Source organism: Phascolarctos cinereus, unplaced genomic scaffold, assembly GCF_003287225.1.
Source record: "Phascolarctos cinereus isolate Bilbo 61053 unplaced genomic scaffold, phaCin_HiC Scaffold_3;HRSCAF=262, whole genome shotgun sequence".
Classification (NCBI taxonomy): Eukaryota; Metazoa; Chordata; class Mammalia; order Diprotodontia; family Phascolarctidae; genus Phascolarctos; species Phascolarctos cinereus.
The window spans coordinates 22490688-22516883 of record NW_027555736.1 but is presented as its reverse complement, the minus strand read 5'-3'; the positions used below and the strand labels follow the sequence as shown (position 1 = coordinate 22516883).

At 43.1% G+C, this 26196-nt stretch overlaps 1 protein-coding gene across 5 annotated transcripts in view; it reads left to right on the top strand.

Annotated features, from left to right (window-relative positions):
- RHOBTB1 (Rho related BTB domain containing 1) overlaps positions 1-26196 on the top strand; it is a 197479-nt gene that overhangs the window by 119772 nt on the left and 51511 nt on the right. For 3 of the 5 annotated variants that reach the window (XM_078150728.1, XM_020998186.2, XM_020998182.2), the window contains 2 exons: positions 20081-20282; positions 20965-21068. In XM_078150728.1, coding sequence (XP_078006854.1) covers positions 20091-20282; positions 20965-21068 — 296 coding nt within the window. In that variant the 5' untranslated portion in view covers positions 20081-20090. Of the gene's footprint in view, positions 1-7344; positions 7407-18184; positions 18452-20080; positions 20283-20964; positions 21069-26196 lie in introns of those variants that run through there. The other 2 variants (XM_020998185.2, XM_078150729.1) reach the window with 2 other exon arrangements.

Below are 26196 nucleotides of genomic sequence, written 5' to 3'. Positions count from 1 at the left end.
ATTCACTTTTCCATGAAATGCCTACCTGATGATAGCCCCAAAATCACACATTAAGTGGCAAAGCAGGATTTGAACCTGGGACCTCTGAAACGAAATCCAGCATCCTGACCCAGGTTGTAACTGTTAGAAGGAGGATTTGAGCCTAGGTCTTCTGCTCTATCAGCACTGTACCACACTGCCTTCAATCAAGAGACGGATGGATGAATGGACAGATGGATAGATGGATATTGATAGGGGTGAAAGAATTAACCCAAGGTCACACAGGGGTCCACATCATAGCCAGGATTCCAACTCAGGACCTTTCCCTGCCAATTCAGTGCCCCTCCTGCTATACCACACAACCCACCCCAAGGGGGATGCCTGTACAGTGAGACATAAATCACGATTAAAGGAGGACATTGATTTGGGCTTTACAGTTCACTGGGCTTTGTCTTCCCCACTGCTTTTTGAAGGACAGTTTGGGAGGTATTAGAACATCACAGGCTAGCAGTTCTGGAAGGGACCTCAGTGGCTAGCTAGCCATCTCATACCCCGAAGGAGGCCTTCTCCAAAGTACCAGATGATGGTTATTCTAAGCCCATCTCAGCCTAGGCTTCCTTCCCTGTCAGTTGAGTGAGCTGGACAAGACGGTCTGGAAGATCCCTTCCATCTCTTGATTCCCCATATTTCTATTTTCTGTTTCCCTTCTTTAATGTAAGCTTGTGGGTCTCCCATCATTGGCTTCTTTTGTGCAAGTATGTCTTGGGTAGCACAGGTCAATAAGACTGACGCTCTTGGCCCTTACCTTGTATGTCCTGGCTCTTCTGGGGCTCCCTCCATCGCGGGGTTGTCCTTGGACCCATTTTAAATAGTGAATGACTTCAGCCTCTCCGCAGCAGGTCCAGGTCACAACAGAGCCGTGGACCCGGAGCCAAGAGCTGGATTTGGCAGCCAGTCGTTAACGTTCTTGGAAAGGGGCCTCTTTCGAGGGGAGCTGTCTCCACATGATAGCAAGTAGCATTTCTATAGTGCTTTAAGGTGGCCAAAGCACTTTCCGTATAGAGCCCTGGGAGATGAGTTATCCCCACTTTATTCATTTGTTGTTGTCATTGTTGTTATCATCTCCAATTTACAAATGATGAAACTGAAGCAGATCAAGGTTAGGTGAAGTGATTTTCCCAGGCAGCATCCACACTCAGGTCTCCTTGCTCCAGTCCGCTGCCCTAACCAGTCCACCACCCAGCTACTCTACATAAGGCAGAAATCAGGGAGGAGGCTTTACGTAGTTCTGTGTCCTTCAGATCCAGAGTTGGTGTCCAAGGACCTGAGAACAGATGCCATCCCCATTACGTGCTAGCTCTATCATCTCTTTAGAGAAATGATTTCCCCTTTCTGGCCCTATCTTCCTCCTCGTAAAAGGAGAGAGGATTGGGCTGAAAGACATTCAGGTCTCCATCTTGTTCCATCATCCATCCTCTGGATTCACATGTCCTGAAACCGAAGCTCAAGGCCATTCAGAAAGTGTGCAACACCTAGTGAGCTTAGAAGTTCTCTCTCTAGAGCCAAGCTTTCCCTTTTGTTTTATTCAGTATTTCCTCTTTTTCTTTGCAACTCTCCAAGATGGGATTTAAACCCACATCTTCCTCACTCCAAGTCCCAATATGCTCTCCTCCCACTGAACCATCCTGCCTCCCAAGGAAGTGGACTGCATTAGAAGGAGGAACAGACTCAGAGACAATGTATCTGGGGGTGAATTTTGTCTCTGTTGCTTGTTAACCATATGTCCTTGGGCAAGTCACTTCCCTTCTCTCTAGGCTTCAGTTTCCTCCTTACAAAAATGAAGACATTGGACTAAATGACCTCTAAGGCCCCTTCGTGGTATGAGGTGATGACTCTGATTATGGTTCTGAGAAAATCAAACTGAGTCGGATCTCGGTTTCAGTCGCAACAATTCTGTTTACGTCAGTGTGAGCTCTTCTCATGATTAATGCCACATGATCTATGAAGTAGACATGACCAATAAATGGATCCAAACAAGGCTAGAGTCATTCTTGCCACTCAGAAGAATGGGAATCACTGTTGTCCTTGTTCATTTGTTTCACTTGGGTCTGACTCTCCACTACCCCATTTGGGGTTTTCTTGGCAGAGATGTTGGAGTGGTTTGCCACTCTCTCCAGATGAGGAAACTGAGGCACACAGGGTGAAATGACTTGCCCAGGGTCACACAGCTTCCTGACTTCAAGCCCAGTGCTCTCTATTACCACCTAGCTTCCCTCAGAATGTGAATATTGACTTTGAAGGCTGGCCCCATGTCTGTTTTTCTGAAGTGATTCCTGGACATTCTTCATAGGTTAAGATTAGGATTTCTTCTAGGTGCTTTGTGGGAATAATAGGAGGAAAATTGGCTTAGGAGTCAGAGGACTTTGGTTTTGGGAGGCACTGGAGGAGTTGTTTCCTCTCTGGGCCAATGTGGTGGATAGAGAAAGTAGACAGTGAGGTCAGTAGTGCCCCCCTCCCGATGCAGGGATAGAAGGAATGGGTAGAAATAGAAGACTCTGATTTTGGCTCATGGTCAGGAAGAAGTTCCTAATCATGAGAGCTGTGCCCCACCTTGGGAGGAGGTAGTCAGTTGCCTCTCATTGGAAATCTCCAAGCAAAGCCTAGATGGACACTTGATGGAAAAAGAATTCTTTTTGGTAAAGGTGGGACTAGATGCTGTCTTCCAAGTCTGAGATTTCTTTGATTCTGGGAGATAAGCCTGGAAAGTTAGTTTGGAGCCAAACTACACATTCCCATTTGGCCTACCCTCACATTCTCCTTTACTTCCCAATCTCTGCCTACTGACACCCTCTGATCCTTTAAGGTCCAGTTCAGATGCCCACCACCAGCTCTGTCCCCAAATGAAAGAGATTTCCCCTCCTCTAATTTCATAGCATTTCATATTCTTATGTGCACAAATATAGCAACACAGCAACAAATCTTTCCCCATCCCTGCTGAACGCAGAGCACTGTGGAAAGGAGTAGGAGACATCCAAAGTTAACATAAGATGAGGCCCCTGCCCTCAAGGACCTTACATTACAGGCTTATAATACAAGGCCATATTACCCATTGTCCCATCGTAAGTTCATTAGAGACGAAACAAAGCACCACGAGGTCTAAAGGAAAGGTTGTTACCAACTGGGGCATCCAGGAGGAGTCGTAGAGAGGATGGTCTCTGAGTTGCACATTCAGAGATGAGTCAGAGTTCATAGGGCAGAGGGAACCAGAGAAGGCATTCCAAGACACAAGGTACAGACTGATCGAAGTCAATGAGGCATAAGAGCACAGCATGCATCAGTGGGCAAAAAGGAGTGTAGCCTGGCTGGTACATAATACAAGGAGGGGGCTATCATGAGGTTGGAAAGGCATAATGATACCAGGCTTGTGGAATATTAATAATAATAGTAATACTGATAATGATAATGATAACAGTTGGCGTTTCTATAGTACTTTGAAGTTTGAAAACCACTTTACAAATATTATCTCATTTGATCCTCATGACAACCCTGGGAGGTAGGTGCTGTTTTTATCCCATTATAAAAATGGCATAACTGGGGGCAGCTAGGTGGCGCAGTGGATAGAGCTCTGGCCTTGGAGTCAGGAGGATGTGAGTTCAAATCCAGTCTCAGACACAAGACACTTACTAGCTGTGTGACCCTGGGCAAGCCACTGAACCCCTATTGCCTCACCCAAAAAAGCAAAATAACAAAAAAACCAGTAAAAATGGAGTAACTGAGGCTTGTAGAGGTTAATTGACTTGGCCAGTGCCACACAGCTAGGAAGTTTCTGAGGCTGGGGTTTGAACTTAGATCTTCCCAACTCCAGTCCCAGCGCTCTGTGCACTATGGCACCACCAGATGCCTCATGGAAGGCCTTGAATGTCAAATAGAGGAGTTTCTGCTTTATTCGGGAGACCTTAGAGGGCCACTGAGAAAGAATGACATGAGTTTTTCATAAATGTCTATCAAATTGAATTGAACAGAGGTTTCAGCTTTAGAGACTGAGTGAGTGGTGGTGCCATGGACCAAAACCGCACTGTCAGAAGGAGGGAGGAGATTCCATGGGAAAGCCAACAAAGGAGTTCCATTTGGGACCTGAGGGAGTTTCTAGTGCCATTGAGACTATAGGGGTAGGCTCTGAGGCTCTGAAGATCAGAAGAGAAAGGTCAGGATATGAGACAGGAGTTTGGGTGTCGTCTGCACAGATATGGTTGCTGAAGCCATGGCAACGAATGAGATTGTCAAATAAGTTTAGAAAGACAGAAAAAGGTATAAAGGGTCAAGCTTAGAGGCTTTATTTGTATATATACATACATATATATGGGTATATACATATATATTTCTGTATATATGTATGTGTGTATATATATGTTTGTGTGTATATGTATATATATACATATGTATGTATGTATGTATGTATGTATGTTTGTATGTATGTATGTACATATATACACCCTAGCCTTAATCCTTTACGTTCTCTTTGGTGTACATGTGTGCATACTTACATACACGGTACTGCTATAACTCTTATTTCCAAAACACCGATACAACTGATTCATTGGAGAACATTTTGAGCATAACTCAAATTTTGAGTTTGCTTATACAGGATTTCTTTTGAGAGAAACAGAGAAAGAACACAAGGGGAAATGCCATATTTATTGTATATGTTCTGACTCAGTAGGCGCTGTGGTCAGGCAAGGGCTAGGCTGAGCCTATCCCCTCCCCTCCCCCTTTCTTCTGGGACCTTCAGGCCACTGGGTCTCTACCCTGCAGCCCAGGCCATGGGAACCAGGGTGTTAGCTGAGCAGCAGCCTTTATTGTAGTATTTATTTATTTCTTAACTATTTAACATGCATAACACTGTCCTACTGTTCTAATTGGGTTGCTGTCTTTTTTATGCGTCCCTGATGAAATTTTTGAGCATTGTTCTCCTAATCCAAATTTTCCCCATAAATCCTATGGTTTTTATTGCTTAATTTTATGTAGTGTGGTGCTTTTGTATTGGTTATAACAGAACTGACAACATGTGTAATTTCAACTCAAATAGTTCATGATTATTCAACATTCTTTGGTAAAGGGAATAAAATATAATTATTCCCAACTTAGAAAAATGAAAGAAATGTTCAATATAGTTATTATGGCAAATACATTGTAACATTTATTAAAAAACAAAACTAAAAATAACCCATTAATAGATCTAAATTCACAAAGAAAATTCCAGGCTCATGGGCAAAGTCTTCTACCTTATTTTCTCCAAATTATTAAATATATTCATTCAGTAGATTTTTAATAAATGCTACTGGGCTATGGAGAGATGACAGTGCTAACCACCCTTGAGTAGCTTACCATCTGTAGTAAGGTTAGAGAGATTAAAATACAAATTAGAAGACAAGTAGATATCTTGTAAGGTCTTAAAATCATATCATCTTAACTTTGATACCTTAAGTAGGTGAGAAAACTTGGAGTGAATCTATCAGAGCTAAGTGTAAACAGGGCCTGTAAATCTCCTTGAATCAAAGCCATTGGGCAAGAGACCAAGTCATGCCCAGAGAAATTATATAAAGAAAAGCAGCTATGTCAGAATTGGAATGAGATTCTGAGTGAATTCAAAAGATCGGAGCAAAAAAGGACTAAGGGGAGGACGGCACAGTGACCAAGAATATCTGGGGAGGAGAAGGGAAATAGTGAGTGAACAGAGTTTGTATGGTTTGTATACATATGTTTCAGAGAAGAAAGGGGAATGGAGAACAGGTCAGTCCTTTCCCCAGCTTCCACAGACAGTATAATTTAATCTGCTGTTTCATTAACCAAATATTTCTAGTAAGTGTCTTTTGCTCCAACACAAAGGGGCCAGGGGTTAACCAGAGATAGTTATAAATGTAATGTTGGGCAAAGAGCCCAAATTACCTAGCTGGAAGAAAGTTTCCTAAATGCAGGCTTCGAGCACTTGCAGACTCAAAACTTTTCAACTAAAATAAACTTCCAAAGACTAATAGGAGGGAAACCCAGAGGGACCTTAGGGGCCATCATATTGGCTCCATTCCAGGCTTAAAATGAGCTGATTTTTGCCACAGAGTCTCAGAATATGAGATTCACTTGCATTCTAATTTGTGTTAGAATCTCTGGAGCCTACTACATGCATGGTATGTACCTCGAACGCAGCCACATCTGAGTTGCTAGTAGAGTGCACTGTACATGGACATTTATTGAGCTTCTGATTAGTTTGCTGTCTCCAAAGTCACAGGCAGGGAGATTCAGGGGATTGGCTGGTATATGAACAAGAAACGTGGAAGTTTCTGGACAATGGGAGGATGAAGTGGATAGATGGGAAGGGACTGATCCAGACGAGAGGCAGCAGGCTCCAAGAGGAACTAGGCCCAAATTGTCAAAGACTTTGTTTTTTGTTGTTCTGTTTGTACTATCAAAGATGTTATATGGCAACCAGATGGCAAATCTATTGGATGAAATACTAGACTTAGAGTCAGGAAGGCCTGAGTTCAAATCTTCCCTCAGGTACTTGCTAGCTTTGTAACCATGGGCAAGTTAATATCTCTGGCTGTTATCAGTGACAGCTATTTTTATGCCAATGAACAGTGAAAGAAAAAAAGGAGGTACCTGATTTCTCATTGTTGTTGTTGTTTTTCAGTCTGTGGACCCTTCCATGACCTCACTTGGGGTTTTCTTGGCAAAGATAGTGGAGTGGTTGGCCATTTCCTTCTTCAGCTCATTTTACAGATGAGGAAACTGAAGCAAACAGGGTTAAGTGACTTGCCCAGGGTCACAGAGCTAGTAAGTGTGTGAGGCCAGATTTGAACTCAGGAAGACGAGTCTTTCTCACTCCAGGCCTGGCACTCTATGCACTGTGGCACCACCTAGCTGCCTGTATTGTACGGAAGGAGAAAAACAGCAACAGCGACAACAAAAACTTCTTGAATGTTAAAGTTCAATCCCTAAATTCTCTTTTCCCCCAAGCTAGGTCTATCAGATGATGGCTTTTTCTAAGTTTCAGGGGGGAAATGTGGCTTCCCCATTTATCTTTCCCATCCTGAGAGTATTTCATCTTTTCATCAGCTCTGATAAAATCTGAGACTGCATCCTTTGACCTCTTCTTCAAAGACACTTTCTCACTCACAGCTGTCCACTTTACTTGGCTAAGAAATCAGGAGATGGCTGATCCCTTGATTATGCCAATTACATAGAATCGCCTTATCCTAACAGGCACATTGCATAACTGGTAAATGTTTAAACTCAATCGTTTGCTGATCATTGGGTCAGAACCTCATTTTCACCAGGGGTCTCTCTAAGACTAGAGAAGCCGGTCTAGGTGATGTCGCCAGGGACCATCTCCAAGAGCCAGTTTTCCAGTGTTCTGTAGATTTACATCCCAGGTATGGATTTTCTCAACCTGTCTCATTGGTATATAGTATTGCTAGGTTAATATTAACTTAGAACATTGGAAAGCGCATTGGACTTCGCCTGAGTTTGAACCTGAGTTCTTCTACTTAAAGCATGGATGTTCTTGGCTGTTTTATTCATTCAAGAAGCACTTATGGAGTGCTTATTATGTGCCAGGCATATATAAAAGAAGAAGGGAAGGAAGAAAAACGACAGACAGACAGAAAGAAAAGAAAAGGAAAGAAAGAAAGAAAAAGAGAAACAGACTTGTCATTTAGGAGTTTTTATTCTGCTGGAGAGAAACAACATGTATATACAGATAAGTAAATTCAAAAAAACTAAAAACAGATAGATGGGCAGCAGATGGCCAGACACACTATACATCTACCGTAATTGGGGGAGATGGGTTATTAATAACTAGGCAGATCAGGAAGGGCCTCTTGCACAAGGTCCCAGTTTAGCTGAGGACCTAGGAGGAGAGCCTGGGAGGCAGAGGTGAGTGGGGGGAGAGAATTTCAGGCATGGAAGTGGGAGATGGGGAGGAGGGACATCAAGTAGTTGGATTAACGTTTAGAGTGTATTGGGGGAAGTAATGTGGAATCAGTTAGTGTGGTGGGTTGGTCACTTTTTCTCTCCAGAGCTCAGTTTCTACCCCTTTAAAATGAGGAGGTTTAACTGGATGATCACTAGTGCTAAATCCTGAGATTCTGTGACTCCCAGGGATACTGACATACTGACAGCTTCAAATTTTTACTTTTTGATTTATCAACTTACCTGATCTTAATAAATTGGGGTGATATGCATATTAATGTATAATAGGCTAAGAGACAGAGAGAGAGATAGAGAAAGACAGAGAGAGGGAAGGGGAGAGCTGAAGACAGAGAAAGAAACAGAGGGAGGAGAGAGAGAGAGAGAGAGAGAGAGAGAGAGAGAGAGGAGAGAGAGAGAGAGAGAGAGAGAGAGAGAGAGAAGGAGAGGGACAGAGGAAAAGAAGGAGGGAGAAAGGCAGCCAGCCAATGGTCTTGTAATCAGATCTCTCCTCTGATGCTTACTACTTATGTTACCTTGGGTAGTTCATTTCTCTCACTGGTCCTTAGTTTACTTATCTGTAAAATGAGAGTTTGGACTAATTAACTTCTGAAGTTCTTCCAGCTTGACCTCTGTGAACCTGTGACCTCTTGGCAGCCCTCTCCAATCCAGCCCTTAACCAGCTTGCACTCATCTAGAAAAAAACAATTTCAAATCAATGGGATATTTCCCCCAGGATCTTTACTTCATCTGTATCTTTGGATATTTCATTAAAATGCCTTATTTTATCTCAAGTTTTATCTCCTCTCAGCATTGATCCTCACTTGCCCATTATTATAACTAATTTGTAACTGAAGAGCTAAAAGAATCTCTATCTTTCTTTCACACAGTCCAGAATGGGGTGGAATGCAATGGAGAAGCATTTATGAATCACTGTATTCCAAGAATTGTGCTAAAGTATGCACTGGGCATGCAAAAACTAAAGTAACCCCAGTACTTGCTCTCAGACAGCTCATGGACTGGGGGAGATGGCCCACCTTGGGAAGTCCAGCTGCAGAGTGACTAGTAAGGCCAAGGGAATGTGAAGGCTCAGCAGCAGGGCCATTGGAAAGGCCAAGCCCAGTGGTCCTTAGGAAGAGGGAGGGAGGGAGTTGGGAAGAGATCTGGTGGTCTCTCTCAGGGTAGGCAAGGTGCAGTTTGTGGCTAGGCTGGAGGAAGAGGGGAGGGAACAAAGGTTTCTTAACACCAGTCTTTGGGACATTTGTACAATACTCTCTAGCCTTGTTTTTCCCCTAATCTGTATCCTTAAAACTGAACAATATTGAGTCAAGCTTAAAATATTTTTCTTTGCCAACCACTGATCTTTGTAATACAGTCAGAGGCTTTAGATCCAGATAGGGAATCATTCACTTTGTGTAAACTAGGGGTGGGAGTATCTGGAAAGAGACAAATTCAGGCCTAATATATGGGGAGAGTTTTTTTTTTTTTTAACACTCCTAACAATTAGTGATATTGGATCTGAGTTTAAATTTCAGTTCTATTACTTTCTACCTGTATGACCTTGAGTGACTCATTTATTTCTCTTCTCTAAGTCTCAGTTTGAACTGTAAGTTGAAAGGCTTGTGCAAGATGGCCTCTGCATTCCTTTCCAGCTTTAAATCTGTGGGGTTTTTTTTTAAATTCTCTGACCACTTGTTTGCTTTTTGGTTCAGATGAGGATTATATCAGTTATCCTCTGAAGGCCCTTCCAACTCTGGGATTCTGGAATAAGCTTTTTCCCACTTCTAGTTGGATTCTCCTCAAGTAGATAGAATCATGCATATTTTCCTCAGAGCTGTTGGGGACCATCTCTAACTAGGAAAAGCAGAAAATTGAATCCCATGGAAAGGGCCTGACTTAGATATTTGTGGCCAAGTTTTAGAAACCCACATTTGAAAAACAGGTTGGATGAATGGACTGAACTTTGTAAATTTATGCTTTTAAAAGATGAATGATTTCCTCATCATTGGGGAATATTTCTTAAATGCCTCATTAAGCATGATGGACTGGGCACAGAACAGAATGATTTAGACAAAACTATAAAGGCCTCTGTGAGGCCAAAATTGTGCTTTAGATGGAGGGAATACTGATGTGGAGGAAGGTGAGAAGAGAGACAACAAAACTGACTGTGAATACATAATACCTAAAGCCCTCATTATGTCCTCATGCAGTTTTTAACTAACACCTGAAGCTGTCAGAGCACTGAATTAAAGTCTCTGAATGACTGACATTTAAGGGTGGAGAGAAGGTTTTTTACTCTCCTGCTGTGGGCTCCAGTTCTGCCATCCATTTGTTAGTTATCTCATCTACACAGATCACTGTGTTCATTTCTGGTGGATTCTGAAATCAGAATAAATGTTGAATGTCTAATGTTGTAATTTTAAACATTATAGTCATGGGTTCTCTACCTTGAAAGAGACCCTCAGAAGCCATTTAATACAACTGAGACTAGAAGGAGAATTCCATTTACAAAGTGCTAAACCAGTGGTCAGCCATCCAGCTTGGTATGGAGACCATCAATGAAAGAAATCCCACTCCTTCCACTCCTGGACAGCTTTAATTACTAGACACTTTTAGCTCAGCTCAAGTCTGGATCTGCCTCCTTGCCACTTCCACCCAGTGTTTCTGGTTCTCCACTCTAGGGACGAGCAGACATTTGACAGTCTTTCAAGTGTTTGAAGGGAATTATTATGTTTTCATAAGTCATCTCTTCTCTGGGCTAAAGATACCCAGTTCTTTCTAACAATCCTTATATTTCATGATTTCAAGACTCTTATTCACCCTCCAGATGTTGTCCAGCTACTCAGTATGCTTCCTAACATAGTAACCAGCATTGACCTCAACACCCCTGATAGGGTCTGACCAGGGCAGAGCACCATGGGACTAACACCTCCTTCCATCTTGGATAATGGACCATTGGAGATTGATTAAATTAATGTAGCTTTATTTCCTTAGCTTTCTTGACTTCTTTGTTCTCTTGTTGACTCATTGAATTTGAAGTAATTGAAATTTCCATATCTTTTCAGATGAATAGCTATCCAGCCACACCCTATCTTCTAAGTATGAAGGTGATTTTTTTTAACCCAAGTGTAAGACTTTTGCATTCATCCTTATAGATTTTGTCTTATCGATTTCTTATCCAGTAGGCTAAAGCCTATTGAAATTTCTTTGGATGTTGCCTCTATTATCTAACATGATATTTGGTTATTTTGAGGGCACAGACTGTTTCATGCTTATCTTTAGATCCCTAGTATCTAGCCAAGTACCTGGAGCATTGTAGGTATTTAATAAATACTTGTTGATTTAATAAGTAGCATATTAGCTATCCCTTCCTACTCTGTTGTCATGAGCATATTTTATAAGCATACCACTCATGAACTGTCAGCAGTCATCTGACCCTAGGGAAGGTGGGAGACCCCCTCACTTAAGTTGCCAAAAATGTATTGGCATACATGATTTTATGAAGCATAGATGTAATACGTGATGGAAGGGACCCTGGACAGCGCACGTGTTCTTACCAGCAGAAGGCATCAGAGAAAGGCAACACCATAGAAATGAAGTGACCCCACAGTCCGCAAGGGGGCAGTATGCTAGAGACTCAGAGGGTAGGTGAAGGGGATTCTTGACCTTGGGTCACGAGAGACTTCAGGAGGTCCTCCAAAGGAAGTGAAGGAGGATGGAAACCAGACCATTTGATTGTGTTCTATTATTAAAAGAAGCGTCCATAATGAAGGTGCTAAAAGTCCCACTGCCTTGGTCAGTCCCAGCTATAGTATCATGTTCGGTTGTGAGTGGCACACTTTGCAGGCAAATTAACTAATGGGGGTGGTTTGACCAGTTTGGAGTTGGAATGGGAAACCATGTTTATTTCAGAATCAGTGATAGGAAGTGGATGGTATTTCACTTCAATTTAATCAAATTCAGAAATGTATTAAGTTCCCTCTTGGCATAAAGCTTGGTGCTTTAGCTGCCTTTGGGTCTTTAAAGGCTTCCGGGAGAAGAAGTGATTTGATGTCTTCTGAAAGGAGCCGTGTGGTCATGTTGTATAGTTTGGAATCAGAAGCTAGGTTTGAAGACCTAGATCTACCTGTATGACCTAAGTGAAGTCACTTGTCTTTGTGAGCATGAGTCTTCATTTATAAAATGAAGGGGGTTGGGCAAAATGATTTGTAAAGAGCCTTTACGATCTCTAATCCACTAAGTCATAGGGAGGCAAATGTTGGTTCAGTGTGAGGAAGAACTTCCTAAAAAGTAGAACTGGTTAATAATCGAATAAATGATAAGCCAGAAATTTTGTTATTTAGTCTTTTTGGTCATGTCTGACTCTTTGTGACCCCTTTTTGGGATTTTCTTGGCAAAGCTGCTGAAGTAGTTTGTCATTTCCTTCTGCAGCTCATGTTACAGAAACTAAGGCAAACGGGATTAAGTTACTTGTCCAGGATCACACAGCTAGTCAGTGTCTGAGGCTGGATTTGAATTCAGTTCTTCCTGACTCTAGGCCGGGCACTGTACCCATTGTACCACTTTGATGCCCCGAGCTAAAGTTACTGAGGTCATTTGGAGGCAGGCTGGATGACCACTTCTTGGATATTTTGAAGAGATAACATCTGAAGTCTTTTCCAGCTCTGACAGTTCATTATGAAAGAGGAAGGAGGATAACAAAGGGATGTAAAGGGGAACAGATCTTTTCACGTTTCTATAGTTTCTATTAATTCCACTTTCTCATCAGTAATTCCTTTGTAATTTATAGTCTTAGAATGCTACCTAAGAGCACTTAATAAATTACTAAAAGGCGCTTATTGTTTGCCAAGCATAAGCAAGCAAAATTGTCCCTTGCCTCTAAGGGGCTTACATTTTAATAAAGGAAGACAACACATAAAGGGAGACTAGAGTTGAGGCAGCTGGATGTCACCATGGATGGAGAGCGGCAGGCCTGGAGTCAGAAAGACCTGAGTTCAAATCTAGCCTCAGACACTTATTCCTAGGCAAGTCACTTAACTCTGTTTGCCTCAGTTTCTTCATCTGTAAAATGAGCTGGAGGAGGAAATGGCAAACCATTCCAGCATCTTTGCCAAGAAAACCCCTAGAAGGGGTCACAAAGAGTCATGCACAGCTGAAAACAACTGAACAACAAGTTGGAAAAGGGAGAGAAAGGGGTTCTCACAAGGCAACGCAGATTTGAAATGGCTGAGAAGCAGTGAGGTGGCCCAGCTCCAGATGGGATCACATTAAAGCTTGACGGAGCCCAAGCTCCCCGCTGCGAAGTCTGAACTTGATAAATGCCAATCAGCCTCTTTTCTGATGACTTTGTGTCTTAGAGAATTGCCTGGGGGGGGGCAAGTTCAGTGACTTGTTCAAGTCACTCAGCCAGTATTTGTCAAAGGTTGGATTTGAATCCAGGTCTTGCTAACTATCCCATTAATCACCTGTAAACCTTTGCTTCTGGATCCTTTCCAGCTCTCTTTTCCAAAAGAATAATCACCCCATTTTTTTTTTTATTATCATTCAATAGTTGTAAGAATACTGAGGGAATATAAATGAAGTCCTCTTAGCTACTCAGGGTCAGTAAAAGAGACTTTAGGGTTTAAGTCCCAGCTATTTTCTCCAACCTATTTGTCCTCCTATGTCCATTCCCAGAACTCCCTTTTTCTTCTTTGATTATAGAACGTGTGTCCTTTTTTTAACCAGTTCTGTCCTTTGGACTTCGATAACTATGGGGCTCTTCCTCATAGAGTTGTCTATACCTCTGTGCTCATGAGAAACAATTGCTTTCCGCCCAGCTAATCAGTCCTATCCAAATCCTTTCCTGCTTTGGAACTATTTCCATAGGCCTTCTGAGCTGCCTGACATAGGCATGAATAAAATATAAGAACGTTCCCCCCCCAATTCCTGCTGAGCTAAAACCAGTAATTAAGAAACCAAGATGAGGAAATATATGCAGATAAAAGACAGCACCCTCCCTCCCCATCTGCTGCAGGCCCCTTGCTCAATAGCAACCGTTTGTTTTTGCATACAGTCTGCTGATAAGATAACGTTTGTCAATTCGCCTTACACAGCTGACTTTTGACCCATTGATTGTTATTTCATCCATATTTTCATAGAACAAATGACTTCCTTCTATCGTGTTTGCCACCAGGAAAACAAAAGGCATCACAGAACACTAGGAGACTGGAAACTCTACAATAATCCTGAAATTCAAGAATTCTGAGTTCTCATTCAAAATACTGCTAAATATTATCATGTTTGTCAAGTCCTTCTAAGGCATTTGGGGGTACTTTTAAAATTTAAACCAAAATTAGAACTGTGTTTTAATTCTAGCATGATTCATTTCAGTTCAGTTAATAGTCAGTAACCACCTTCCACATGAAGTCTTTCCTATTCTCCCACAGCTAGTCCCCTTTCTATCTTGTATTTAACTCTCTTAGGTGTATTTGCCTTTTTTCTCTACTTATTCATTACATACCTCTGTGCATGCATTGTCTCCCCCATAAGAACATAGATTCCTCTAGAGAGTAGAGATTGTTTCACTTTCGATTATCTGTATGCACAGTGCCTGCCTAGCCCAATGTTGGCTCGATATAAATGTTATTGTTTCATTGACCATTTATTGAACGGCTGCTCTTTGTGAGTCTTGGGCCATGTAACCCTCTCAGTGACTCAGAAAACTCTCCAAAACAAAGATTCCTCACTGGGAATTTTCTAACTGAACAAAATTACACTGAATTCCCCCAACATATACACACACACACACACACACACACACACACACACACACAGAGAGAGAGAGAAAGAGAGAGAGAGAGAGAGAGAGAGAGAGAGAGAGAGAGAGAGAGAGATTAAATAATTAGTTTCATCGATCATTTTAAAAGACCTTTCCTTCATTTGAAAGAAAGTCCTTCAGTGTGAATGAGTTTAGAATACTTTCCTGTGAGTCCCTTTTTACTGGGACTCACCACCATGAAAGGAGAAGGGAAGGAGAACCTGGGAGTCCTAGAAACACACAAGCTTTGCCACATATGACCTAAATACATTTAGGGAGGTATTCCAAGGGTCAGCAAATTAGACCCTACAGCCCATTTTTGCATGCCCATGGATTTAAAATCATTTTTACATTTTTAAATATTTCAAAAATTTATTTATAAATGTAAAAACCATTCTTAGCTCCAGGGCAGTCAGTGGCAAGCTACTTTGTGTCAGGCCAGAAAATGAAGTTGTGGGGAAAAAAAGGAGGACATGGATGTGAGTCACAAGTTCAAATCCTAGCTCTGATATATATTAACCGTATGACCATCAGCAAGCCACTTTGTCTTTTTGGCACCCATTTTCCTCATCTGCAAAATGGGGGAGATCATTCCTATACATACTTAACGTGGTCTTGTGAGAGATGATGGCACAGTAGAAAGCACTTTGCATTGGGAACCAGAGGATTAGATTAGACTTACCTAGGAGACTGATGTTAAATGACTTGTTCAGGGTCACCTAGCCAATATTCCTCAAAGGTAGAACTTGAACCTAGATCTTCCTAACCAGCCTATCATCAACTGCTATTAATTAATTAGAATCCAGACTCTGGCCAGGTATTCCTAGTGTAACTTCTTTGAACCTCAGTTTCTTCATTTGTAACATGAGAGAGTTGGGCTAGATGACCTTTAAGGTCCCTTTCAGCTCTAAATCTGTGATTTTAGAAAAGCGCTTTGTAAACCTTCAAGATGTACAGAAATGTGAGCTGTTCCTTTAAAATAGTGTGTGTCTGTGTATGTATGTATAGATAGATAGACAGTTTTATGGAGTTATTAACTTTCAAAGAACACCTTAGATCCTGCCTTTTCCTACTACAATCCATGGGCAGCTAGGTAACACAGTAGATAGAGTACTGGGTCTGGAGTCAGGAAGACAACTACCTCAGTTCAAGTACAACTTCAGATACTTCCTAGCTGTGTGACCCTGGGCAAGTCACTTCACCCTGTTTGCCTCAGTTTCTTCATCTGTAAAATGAGCTGGAGAAGGAAATGGTCAACCACTCCAGTATCTCTGGCAAGAAAACCCCAAATGGGGCCACAGAGAGTCAGACAGGACTAAAACTACTGAACAACTACTACAATCTATACTACGGAATTTAGCATTTAATCATTACATTATGGTAGAACCAAAATGAGATGGAATCATAACTAAGTTCTGCAGTTGGGAAAGTTGTGTCAGTCTCCTCCCTTATTGCTTCAGTCACCATCCCTGCAACTTCCCAAACCAAAATAACCTTCTTTGGCCATAACCCCCCTCTAGGTGCTCCCTCCCCCCATGAGATTGTAAGCTCCCTGAGGGCAGAGGCTGCCTTCACTCTTTTTTTTTCTATGTTGTGAACGTCCCCCAAAAAAATAAAATTGTTTCTGGGCGTGAGAGGTAATCAAGGCTTTGTAATGTAATAAATCTTTCCTGCAAAGTTCCTGTCAAGCTTTTTCTCATGGTGTCTCTCCCGCCCTGCCCCAGCTGAAAGGGTTCTCTTCCTCCTAGCATTTTCTGGAAGCACTTCATCTGAATCTCTTCTTCGCCCCCCCATACCCTACCTTGTGTTAATGGATCTGTGTGCATAGTAAGGCAGGGCATGTGCATCAATTGGCCACTTTATGTGGGACACGTGCTCTGGCTAAAGGATGTGAACAACCCAGCAACCCCAGATTTTCCCTTTGGTCCTCGTGACTGGAGTGGGTCAGAGAGACTTGGCCCAGAGGGCTGGCCACTCAGCAATTGTTGTTGTTGTTGTTGTTGTTGTTGTTGTTTTTCTCCCCTAGGCAATGGGGTTAAATGAGTTGCCCAGGGTCACACAGCTAGTAAGTGTCAAGTATCTGAGGCCAGATTTGAACTCAAGTCCTCCTGACTCCAGGGCCAGTGCTCTATCCACTGTGCCACCTAGCAGCCCAATTTTTTTTTTGGCAAGGCAATTGGGGTTAAGTGACTTGCCTAGGGTCACACAGCTAGTAACTGTCAAGTGTTTGGTCTGAGGGAAGATTTGAACTCAGGTCCTCCTGACTCCAGGGCCAGTGCTCTATCTACTGCGTTCCCTAGCTGCCCTGACTCAGCAATCTTTAAGATGAACCAAGAAAAAAGCTCTGCCACTCTTTTGTCTTCCTCTGTTTTGAGCATATTCTTTAGGACTCAGAGAAGCAAACAGGAATGATAGCCCCAGTGGGATGAAGGACCTGAGGCTCCTTGTTGTGGTGGAGGGTGCCCTGGACCAGAGGGTTGGGAGGGCGGGGCTCACACCTGACCTCTTGGCACTTGTTGGCTGTTTGACCCTGGCTAAAGCATTGAACTACTCAGCCTCAGTCTCCTGAATTGTTCTGATGAGGAAATTCTTTGTACACTACCTCTGCCACCAGGTTGTCTTCAGAAAAGTATGCCATGAGGGCAGCGAGGTGGCACAGCGGGCAGAGTGCCGGCCCTGGAGTCAGGAGGACCTGAGTTCAAATCCGGCCTCAGACACACAACACTGACTAGCTGTGTGACCCTGGGCAAGTCACCTGACCCCATTGCCTAGCCAAAAAAGAAAAAAGAAAAGGAAAAGAAAAGCATACATAAATCTTCAAGTGCCAAGCAAATGGTTATGGTTGTTCTCCTGCCTTGCCCTATGTGTTAAATCATTAACCAATGAACAACATTTTAGTAAGCACCTGCTATGTGTCAGGCATCATCCCAGGGGCTGAGGGCTACAAAGACAAAAAGAGGACAATCCCAGCCGTCAAAGACCTTTCCTTCTATTGAGGGATGAGTTCTTATAGAAAAATATGTGGACAATACATACAAGATATAAGGCAGGCAAATACACTAGTAACTAAAACAAAAGTTAATAAATGTTGTTTGGAAACGAGTCTGATTCGACATTGTCTCTATCCAATTGGCCTCTTCACCATGTCATCCAACTCAGCCAGTCAACCAAGCAGACATTTATTAAGTATCTACCATGTGCCAGGCACTGTGCTGAACATTGGAGAGACAGAAAAGGGCAAAAGGTGGTCTTTGCCCTCAAGCTTACCGTCGAATGCAGAAGGCAACCTTGCTTCTGTGCTTCTGGCTTCCTATGATCTTGAAGACGTCTCAGATTTCCTTCCTGGCCAGTGGCCACCATCACCTCCCCCTCTCCCAAAGTTTATGAAGATTCTTAGCAGGGAGGAATAGTAAGCAGTGTCCCATCCTTCCCCCAGCTACAGTTGGCAATTTAATTGTCAAGCCCCTCTCCCCAGGAGCTTCACTTTAAAACTATGCATTCTTGAAGTGTTACGATTTCTGAGAAATTAAAAATATGTTAATAAGGACAATTCATATCAATATGCAGTCATTTCTATGTGCTTCATCTTATTTGTGCCTCATCAACTATGTTAGGTGAATGTTGTTCCTCTGCCTACTTCATGGATGAGGAAACGGAAGCTTCAGGATGATGCACGACTTGCCCATGGCCCCACAGCTAGTGCTACCTAAGGTAGGATTGGAATCCGGTTCTTGCTAATGCTAAGTCCAGCACTCTGCCAGCTGGAAAGGACTGTGGAGTGCAGAACCTTGCAGATGGGTATTTTTTTCCATCAGACTTATGATTTCATTGATGTAGGGCAAGGAATCTCCCTCCACCAGTGCAGGTTGGCATCTTATCTGCAAACTGTAGTCTTCAATGAGTTGTCTAGGACACTTAGCAGAGAAGTGACTTGCTCAGGGTCACACAGCCAATGTGTGTCAGAGAGAAGACCTGAATGAATCCACATCTTCCTGACTTCAAAAGCAGCTTTCTATCCATTACATCATCCTGCTCCTCACAGTCCATATTAGGTACTCAATAAATACTTGTTGGAATTCATTATATTGACTCGAATTAAAGGTCAACTTCTTTATTTTTACAGAGAGAAGGTTCTTGGCATGGTAGTAGGCATTTAATCAGTGCCAGTGAATGAATGAATGAAATATTTATTAAGCACTGTGTGCAGTGCACTATGGTGGGCATAGAAATAGAAAAGTAAGGTGGGTCTTGCTCTCAAGGAGCCCTCCTTTCAGTGGGGGAGACCACACACAGAAGGTCACATATAAGGGTCCCATGGTTCTTAGGGGGCAGCTGCAGAGCATGTGGTAATGCCTCTTCTCTAGTATCCTTTGAGGTGATAAAATCATTTCAGTTTCTGATGTTGAACCACTTGACAGGGCCAGTGATTTTCATGGTGAGAACTTTCTATTGATTGATTGTTTTGTGTTGAAGTGATCTGCAAGAAGTGCCACAGCTTATCTATGATGGAGCCAGAATTCAAACTCAATATCTGACGCTGTGCCTCCACATCCCAGTCTTTCTAGGGCTCTTGTGTCAAAGACTGGGGACCCTTGGTCAGTAATCAAGTTTTCTCACTTTCTTGATGAAGATAGAATAAGGGGGGAAAAAATAACAATATACCTGTTTGAGAATGAGCCTCTGGCTATGCTGCCACATGTAACTGTGTCGTTCCTCATCCCCAAACCCTTTGGTTTCCGCCTCTACATTTTGCTCATTCTTCCAGTCTGTTCACTTGGCATTCCTTTAAGATGAGTCTTTGCCTTTATGTTTGTACATTGTTGCTGCCTGGCTGAACCTGCCCCCATCATGATGGGAGAGCCATCTAGGACTCATTTTCATAATTTGTTGTTAGATGAAATCTCCAAGGTCAGGCCCATTACATCACCTGACCAGCCATGCCTGGGAAGTTTGGACTAGAGTGTCAGAGTAGAGCCAATAGGTATCCAGTCTCTTCTGCTCTTAGATGAGGGCAGCCCATGCCAGCTGTGCCCCCTCTACCCAGATCCATCTCCAGTCGGCAGGTTTGTATTTACAGAAAACTGAGGAGAAAATAACGTGTTACATGGAATCCATCAGCTGGGGTCAAAACAACCGTGTCCTTTGGGTGGTTTTGTTTTGGTTTTTTGTCCTAATGTGGGTAGAGATAAGGCTTTCCCTGATCTCAGCCAAGCTGGAGGCAAACTTGGAGCTTTCTGGGGGTTGGAAGACCCATCCAAGGAGGGAAGGTAGTGTACTACCTGGGACCTCAGAACTGAGGATGGGCCCCAGGGGAGTTGTATAACAGCCCTCTTGTTGCAGATCTGGATAAATGGACACTGACATGGATTACGAAAGGCCCAACGTTGAGACCATCAAGTGTGTCGTGGTCGGAGACAATGCTGTGGGGAAGACCCGACTGATCTGTGCCAGGGCATGTAACACCACCCTGACCCAGTACCAGCTGCTGGCCACTCATGTGCCCACAGTATGGGCCATTGACCAGTACCGAGTTTGCCAGGAGGTAAGGGGGGCCCTGCTATGCTGCTGGGACAAAGACCTGGGCACCTTCCAAGTGAGACTGACCCCCCCCACCCCAAATACGCTAAATTGAGTGGTTGGGGAGGGAAGTAAAGCAGCAAACAACCATGACCCAAGAATGTCGGGGCTCCCTCACTTTTCACAGAGCATTCATAGAAGAAAGTTATTTCCTAGGTTAAGCCACATTGGGGGCAGTAATAATAATGGACCACTTTTTGGGGACTATATCTAATCATTTCATAAATATAGGGAACTCCCAGTTAAGAAACTGTCTCTACCATCGCAAATTGCCATTTAGGGTCTTAGAGAGTATCTGGGGCCCTAAGAAATGAAGTGACTTGCCCAGGCTCACACAGCCTTTAAAATTGGCAAAGCTGTCTGCCAGTGGTCAACAGGCATTTCTTAAGCACTTGCTGTATACCAAGCCCTGCTGTGTTAAGCACTGGGATACAAAGACAGACAAAAATCTGGTCCCTGCCCTCCTGTCGTGTCCACTCTAATGGAAGATACAACATGTAGATAAGAAGGTCCATTCAAGATAGACTGAATCCATGGAGCTAAGTCTCTTGGAATAAGGAAACCCAGGAGAAAATCTGTCAGATGTATATTCAGGCCTGGTGACCTCCTGAGCAGAAGTGATCGTTCCTGCTCTGTCTCTATTGCAGGTCCTAGAACGTTCTCGAGATGTCGTCGATGAAGTGAGTGTTTCTCTCAGGCTTTGGGATACATTTGGTGACCACCACAAAGATAGGCGTTTTGCTTATGGCAGGTAAATAAAATCTAGCCTAATTTAAAAAAAAAATGTGATACTTGGTTTTGCAAAATCAACTAGGCAAACACAGAGGAGAGGAGAGGTGGAAAGCACATGATATGAAAAAGATCTGGGGGGCCTTAGTGGCCCCATAAGCTTGAGATGAGTCAGCAGGAGCTAATGCAAACCTGGGCTTATGTAGAGAGGAATCGCATCTTGGAAAAAGCTGAGAGAGACCAGATGTACTCTCCCTCCTAGTTCTATTCTGGTCAGGGCACTACTTTTTTGGGAGGTCATTGAGAGAGTGGACAGTTTCTAGGGTGATGAGGAGGGACCATCCCACAGGAGAAGCGGTTTCTCAGTCAGTAAGCATTAAATGGAGCAGTAGGGGGAGAGAGGACCCATTTCAGCTCAGCATAAGGAAAATCTTCCTAGCAGTTGGAGCTGTCCAAAAGCAATATGGGATTCTGTGAAAGGTGGTGGGTTCCCTCTCAATCAATGAATATTTATTAAGCACCTAGTGTGTGCCAGGCATTGTGCTAAGCCCTGGAGAGAGAGCAAGAAAGGGAAAAGGGAGAAGCCTCCCAGGATAAGTTCTGATGGACTCTGGCAGGCCACTCTAGGGGGATGTTGTAAGTCATAGACTTAAGGATGGAAGGTCCTTTGGGGTCATCTAGTCCAAGCGCCTCTTTTACAGATAAGGACAGTGAAACCCAGTGGGATTGGGAGGCTTAACACGTGGGTAAGTAGGGATAGAGCTGGATTTCACCCCAAGTCCTTTGAGTTCAAGTCCAGGGTTCTTTCTCCTGTGTTAGACCAGATACCCTCTGAAGGCCTTCCCAAATATGGGCATCCATGATAATGACTTTCTCCTTGTGTGGTCCCACCTTTGTGGAACCCCACAACATTGTACTGAGGATGTAGGGAGCAGCATGTTGAAGATACTGGGCCTGAATTAAAGTCCTAGCTCCACTTTCTACCAAAGTGTGTGACCTTGGTAAAGTCAGCCCAGTTTTTCTGGATTATAAGTCATTAAAAGTTATAGCCAAAAGTGACTTCAGCAGCTGTCTTTTCCAACCCACTCATTTTACATATGAGGAACTGAGGCCAAGAGGGGTTGAGTCACAGTCACCCGAGTAGTGAGTGACAAGGAGATATTTGAACCTTGGCCTTCTGACTTGAAATCGAGCATAGCTTGGACTGGCCCACACTGCCTCTAGGGCTTGACCTAGATACCATCCAGGGGCATGTCCAGCTTGGAATTCATCATCCTGACTCCCAAGTCGGTCCGATCCATATAAGGCAGCAGGGAATTCTTTGGAGCTGTGAAAGGGCAGATGAGTCTACACAAGCCATGAACCCTGTGGCCACAGGAGTCCCAGGTAGCCATTCCACTCTCTTCTGCTCCCAAGGTTTGGTTAAATTTCCTCCTTCATTGAAGAGGCAGAAGAAGCTGTGGGTGGGGCAGCTCTCATGATGTTCCCAAGCCTTCCCCTTCTGCTGCCTGTCTCTTCAGTCCAGATAACACTCCCCTTGCCTTCTGCCAGACTGTTTCCAATCATTCTGAGACTAGGCAGCCCCCTTTCTGGGCTCCATCTGCTGTTCTACCCTTTTTGTGGCTGCATTAGGCGGCTCTGCTTTCCTGGGTCCTTCACGATGTCTACAGCACCCTCTCACATTCATTGGGATGTGCTTTTTCTCCAAAAAGCATCTCCAAATTTCTCTTTACATGGCTTTCCAAAATACAAAATCAGCATCAGTACCACATGCTGTTATGTTCCTCAGAAAAAAGTAAGATGAGGTGGTGAGGAAAAAGTGAATCCTGAAGGAAGAATGTGGGGTTCCATTCCCTCAAGATGGGCATCAACTTGAAAGTCCTTATATTCATTCAGTGGCTACATGAATGCATGAATGAATGAGCAAAGTGGAAAATCACTTATTAAGCTCTTACTGTGTGCTAAGCCAAGTCATGGAGCCCTTCCTGTGGGCTTAATAAATGGTTATTTATTGGCTGACTGATAGGACACTCACTGGACTGGAATACAGACACTGTCTGGGACCTCAAGAAGCTTACAGTCTAGGAGAGAGGAAATAAGACATGTAGTAGAGAAGGAAAATGCCCATCAGAGTATGATGTGGTGAAACAGCTTATAGGAGGGAGGCACCCTCTTTGCTGGAAGCTCTCAGGAAGGTCACCAGACTGGGTGGGATTTTTAAAATGGCTGTAGATTTCTACAGTGTGGCTGAGAGGGTACAGGTCTTGCCTTGGAGTCCGGAAAACCTTGGTTCTAGACCCGTCTTGGACATATACTAACTGTGCAACCATGGGAAAGTCCTTTATAACCTCTCTGGGCTTCCTTTTTCTCAGCTGTCAAATGAGTAGATTGGACCCGAGTAGAAGTTCTTATTCCAGGATCCATGAACTTCTTTTAAATATGTGTGTATATGTACATATGTGTATGTATGTATGTATGTATGTATGTGTATGCATGCATGTATGTGTGTATACATGCATGTATGTATGTGCGTGTATATATATGCATGTATGTATGTGTACATGTATATATATATATACATATATATATATAGTTTTATTATTCTTTCATTTTAATTAGTTTCCTTCACAATCCTATATATTTTAAGCATTTAAAAATAGAATTATGAGAAAGCCTCCCTAGGCTTTGCCACACTGCCAAAAGGGACATGATACAGAAAAGGTTAAGAAGTCATGGATTACATGATCTCTTCAATGCTTTGCAGCAGAGTCAGTGATCCTGAGATCCCCTGGTAAGTTTATGTTTTCAACGCTCCAGGCAAACCACTTATGATTAGCAATAGCAGAAAAAATGGGAAGTTGCTAGTGCTAAGGGGAACCAGGAATGTCTTCTTGCATAAGAAGATTTTAGCTAAGACTTGAAGCAAACTAATCAATCACTTGGTAGGCATTTATTAAGAACCTCCTATATGCAGGTACTGTACTAAATACTAGAGATATAAAAGAGGCAAAAGTCAGTCCATGTCCTCAAGGAGCTCATAATCTAATGAGGGAGAAATCATGCAAACACACACTCACATATATGTATATATGTGTGTGTGTATACACATGTATATATTAACATATGTATGTGCAGACATATACATATACATGTACTCTGTCTCTATATACATATACATACATACACACACATCAACATATAGACAGGATAAATAGGAGATCCTTAACAGAGGGGGAAGGCACTGGAATGCAGAGGGGGTAGAGAAAGGCTTCCTGGAGGTGGTAGGCTTGTAGCTGGGTCTCAGAAGAAGCCAGGGAGATTAGTGGTCAGAGCATTTTAGGCCTGGGGAAGGGACAGCCAGAGATGATGCTCAGAGACAAGAGAGGGAGCATGTTGTTTGAGGACCAGCATTAGATGGAAGAGGACATGAAGGGGAATAAGGGTCAAGTAGAGAGGAGAGGAAGGAATGAGCCAGGTTATAAAGAGCTTGAAAACCAGAGGATGCTTCCTCTTTGTGTCCTTGGAAGCGTCTTCCACAGAGCAATCATTGTTGAGTTGCCTTAAAGAGGGTCCTGGGCTTAGAGCTAGTGAGGATCTCCTGAGTCCCTCTAAGCCAGGAGTTCTTAACCATTTTTTTGGTTCGTGCACCCCTTTGGCACCTTGGGAAATCTCTGGACCCCTTCTCAGAATAATGATTTTAAATGCATAAAAGAAAACATGTAGGGTGAATGGGAAACCAGTTATTTTGAAATACAGCTATCAAAATGTTCAAAACCAAATGCACGGACCTGGGTGAAGAGCCCCTGATCTTCTCCAATCTCCCCTTTTTTCTAGATGAAGCTCTTAAGGGCCAGCGAGTTGAAGTGAGTTAGTCAAGAGTCCCACAGGTAATAAGGGTCACAGGTAGGATTTGAACCCAGATCCTCTGACCCCAGGGCCAGTGCTCCTTCCACTACAGTCAAGGCTTCCTAACACAATTCCAAGATGGTTGTTTGTCCTTCATTCTGGAAGAGAACCATGACATCAGGAATCATGACTTGGGTACCAAGCTGGTCCACACTTAGATAAGAGTTGATGGATGGGTCCCTAGGATAGCGGTTTCATGAAGCATCTTATTAAGCACCTACTAAGTGACAAAGATGAGGCCCTGAGGGTGGAAGTACAAAAGCAAGTGGGTCCCTGCCCTCTGGAGGAGAATCTGCAAGTTAAACAAGCTAATTAACAGTGACTCAGAAGATACACTGAGAAATGCAGGGGAGGGAAAAACAAAAGATAGCAGTAAAATCTATTTTAAATAAACCTTTTTAAAGTTACTCAAGGAACTAACATTTGGGTTTTTTTAAACTTTGATATATTTGTTTCTGTATCATCTTCATTTCCCAATGTCTCTCTTCTTCCACACCCCCCCAAAGCCATCCTTTGTAACAAATAGAAAAATAAGAGAGGAGAAAACAAAACCAGCCGGCTCATCATAATGACCCCACAGGTCAACAGTAAATGGTGTCAGTAAACAGTAAAATGAGTGTCTGTGCGACTTGGCATGTACCATGTGACACGTCCCCATAGCCAAAGGATCCCACCTCTGCAAAAGAAGGAAGATAATGGAGGCACCTGAAAACCAAAATTTCAGTTCATTCCAGCAAACCTCATTAAACACCTACTGTGTGCTTAGGTGACACAGTGGATAGAGCACCAGGTCTGGAGTCAGAAAGACCTGCTCAGACACTTTTCTAGCTGGGCGAGTCATTTAACCAATGTCTGCCTCACTTTCCTCATCTGTAAAGTTGGGATGATAATAGTAACTGCCTAACCATGGTAGTTGTATCAAATAAGATAACATTTTTAAAGTGCTTAGCATAGTGCCTGGCACACAGCAGGCTCTAAATAAATGTTCCCTTTCCTTCTCTTGTTCTCTCTCCCTGTGCTAAGCATTGAGTTGGGTGCTGGAGCTACAAAGACAGAAGTGAATCAGTCCCTGCCCCTCCAGTAACTTCCATTCCACTGGTGGGAGGAGCTTGGACTCCCTCACTCCACACATGAATCACCTCTGCTGGGATCGCTGTTTTCTTTTTCTCAGAATTCACCTCTTTTCTTCCCTGATGTTTCTGCCCCTGCTTCCGTGTAGCTGGACTGTCTCCATTTCCATACAT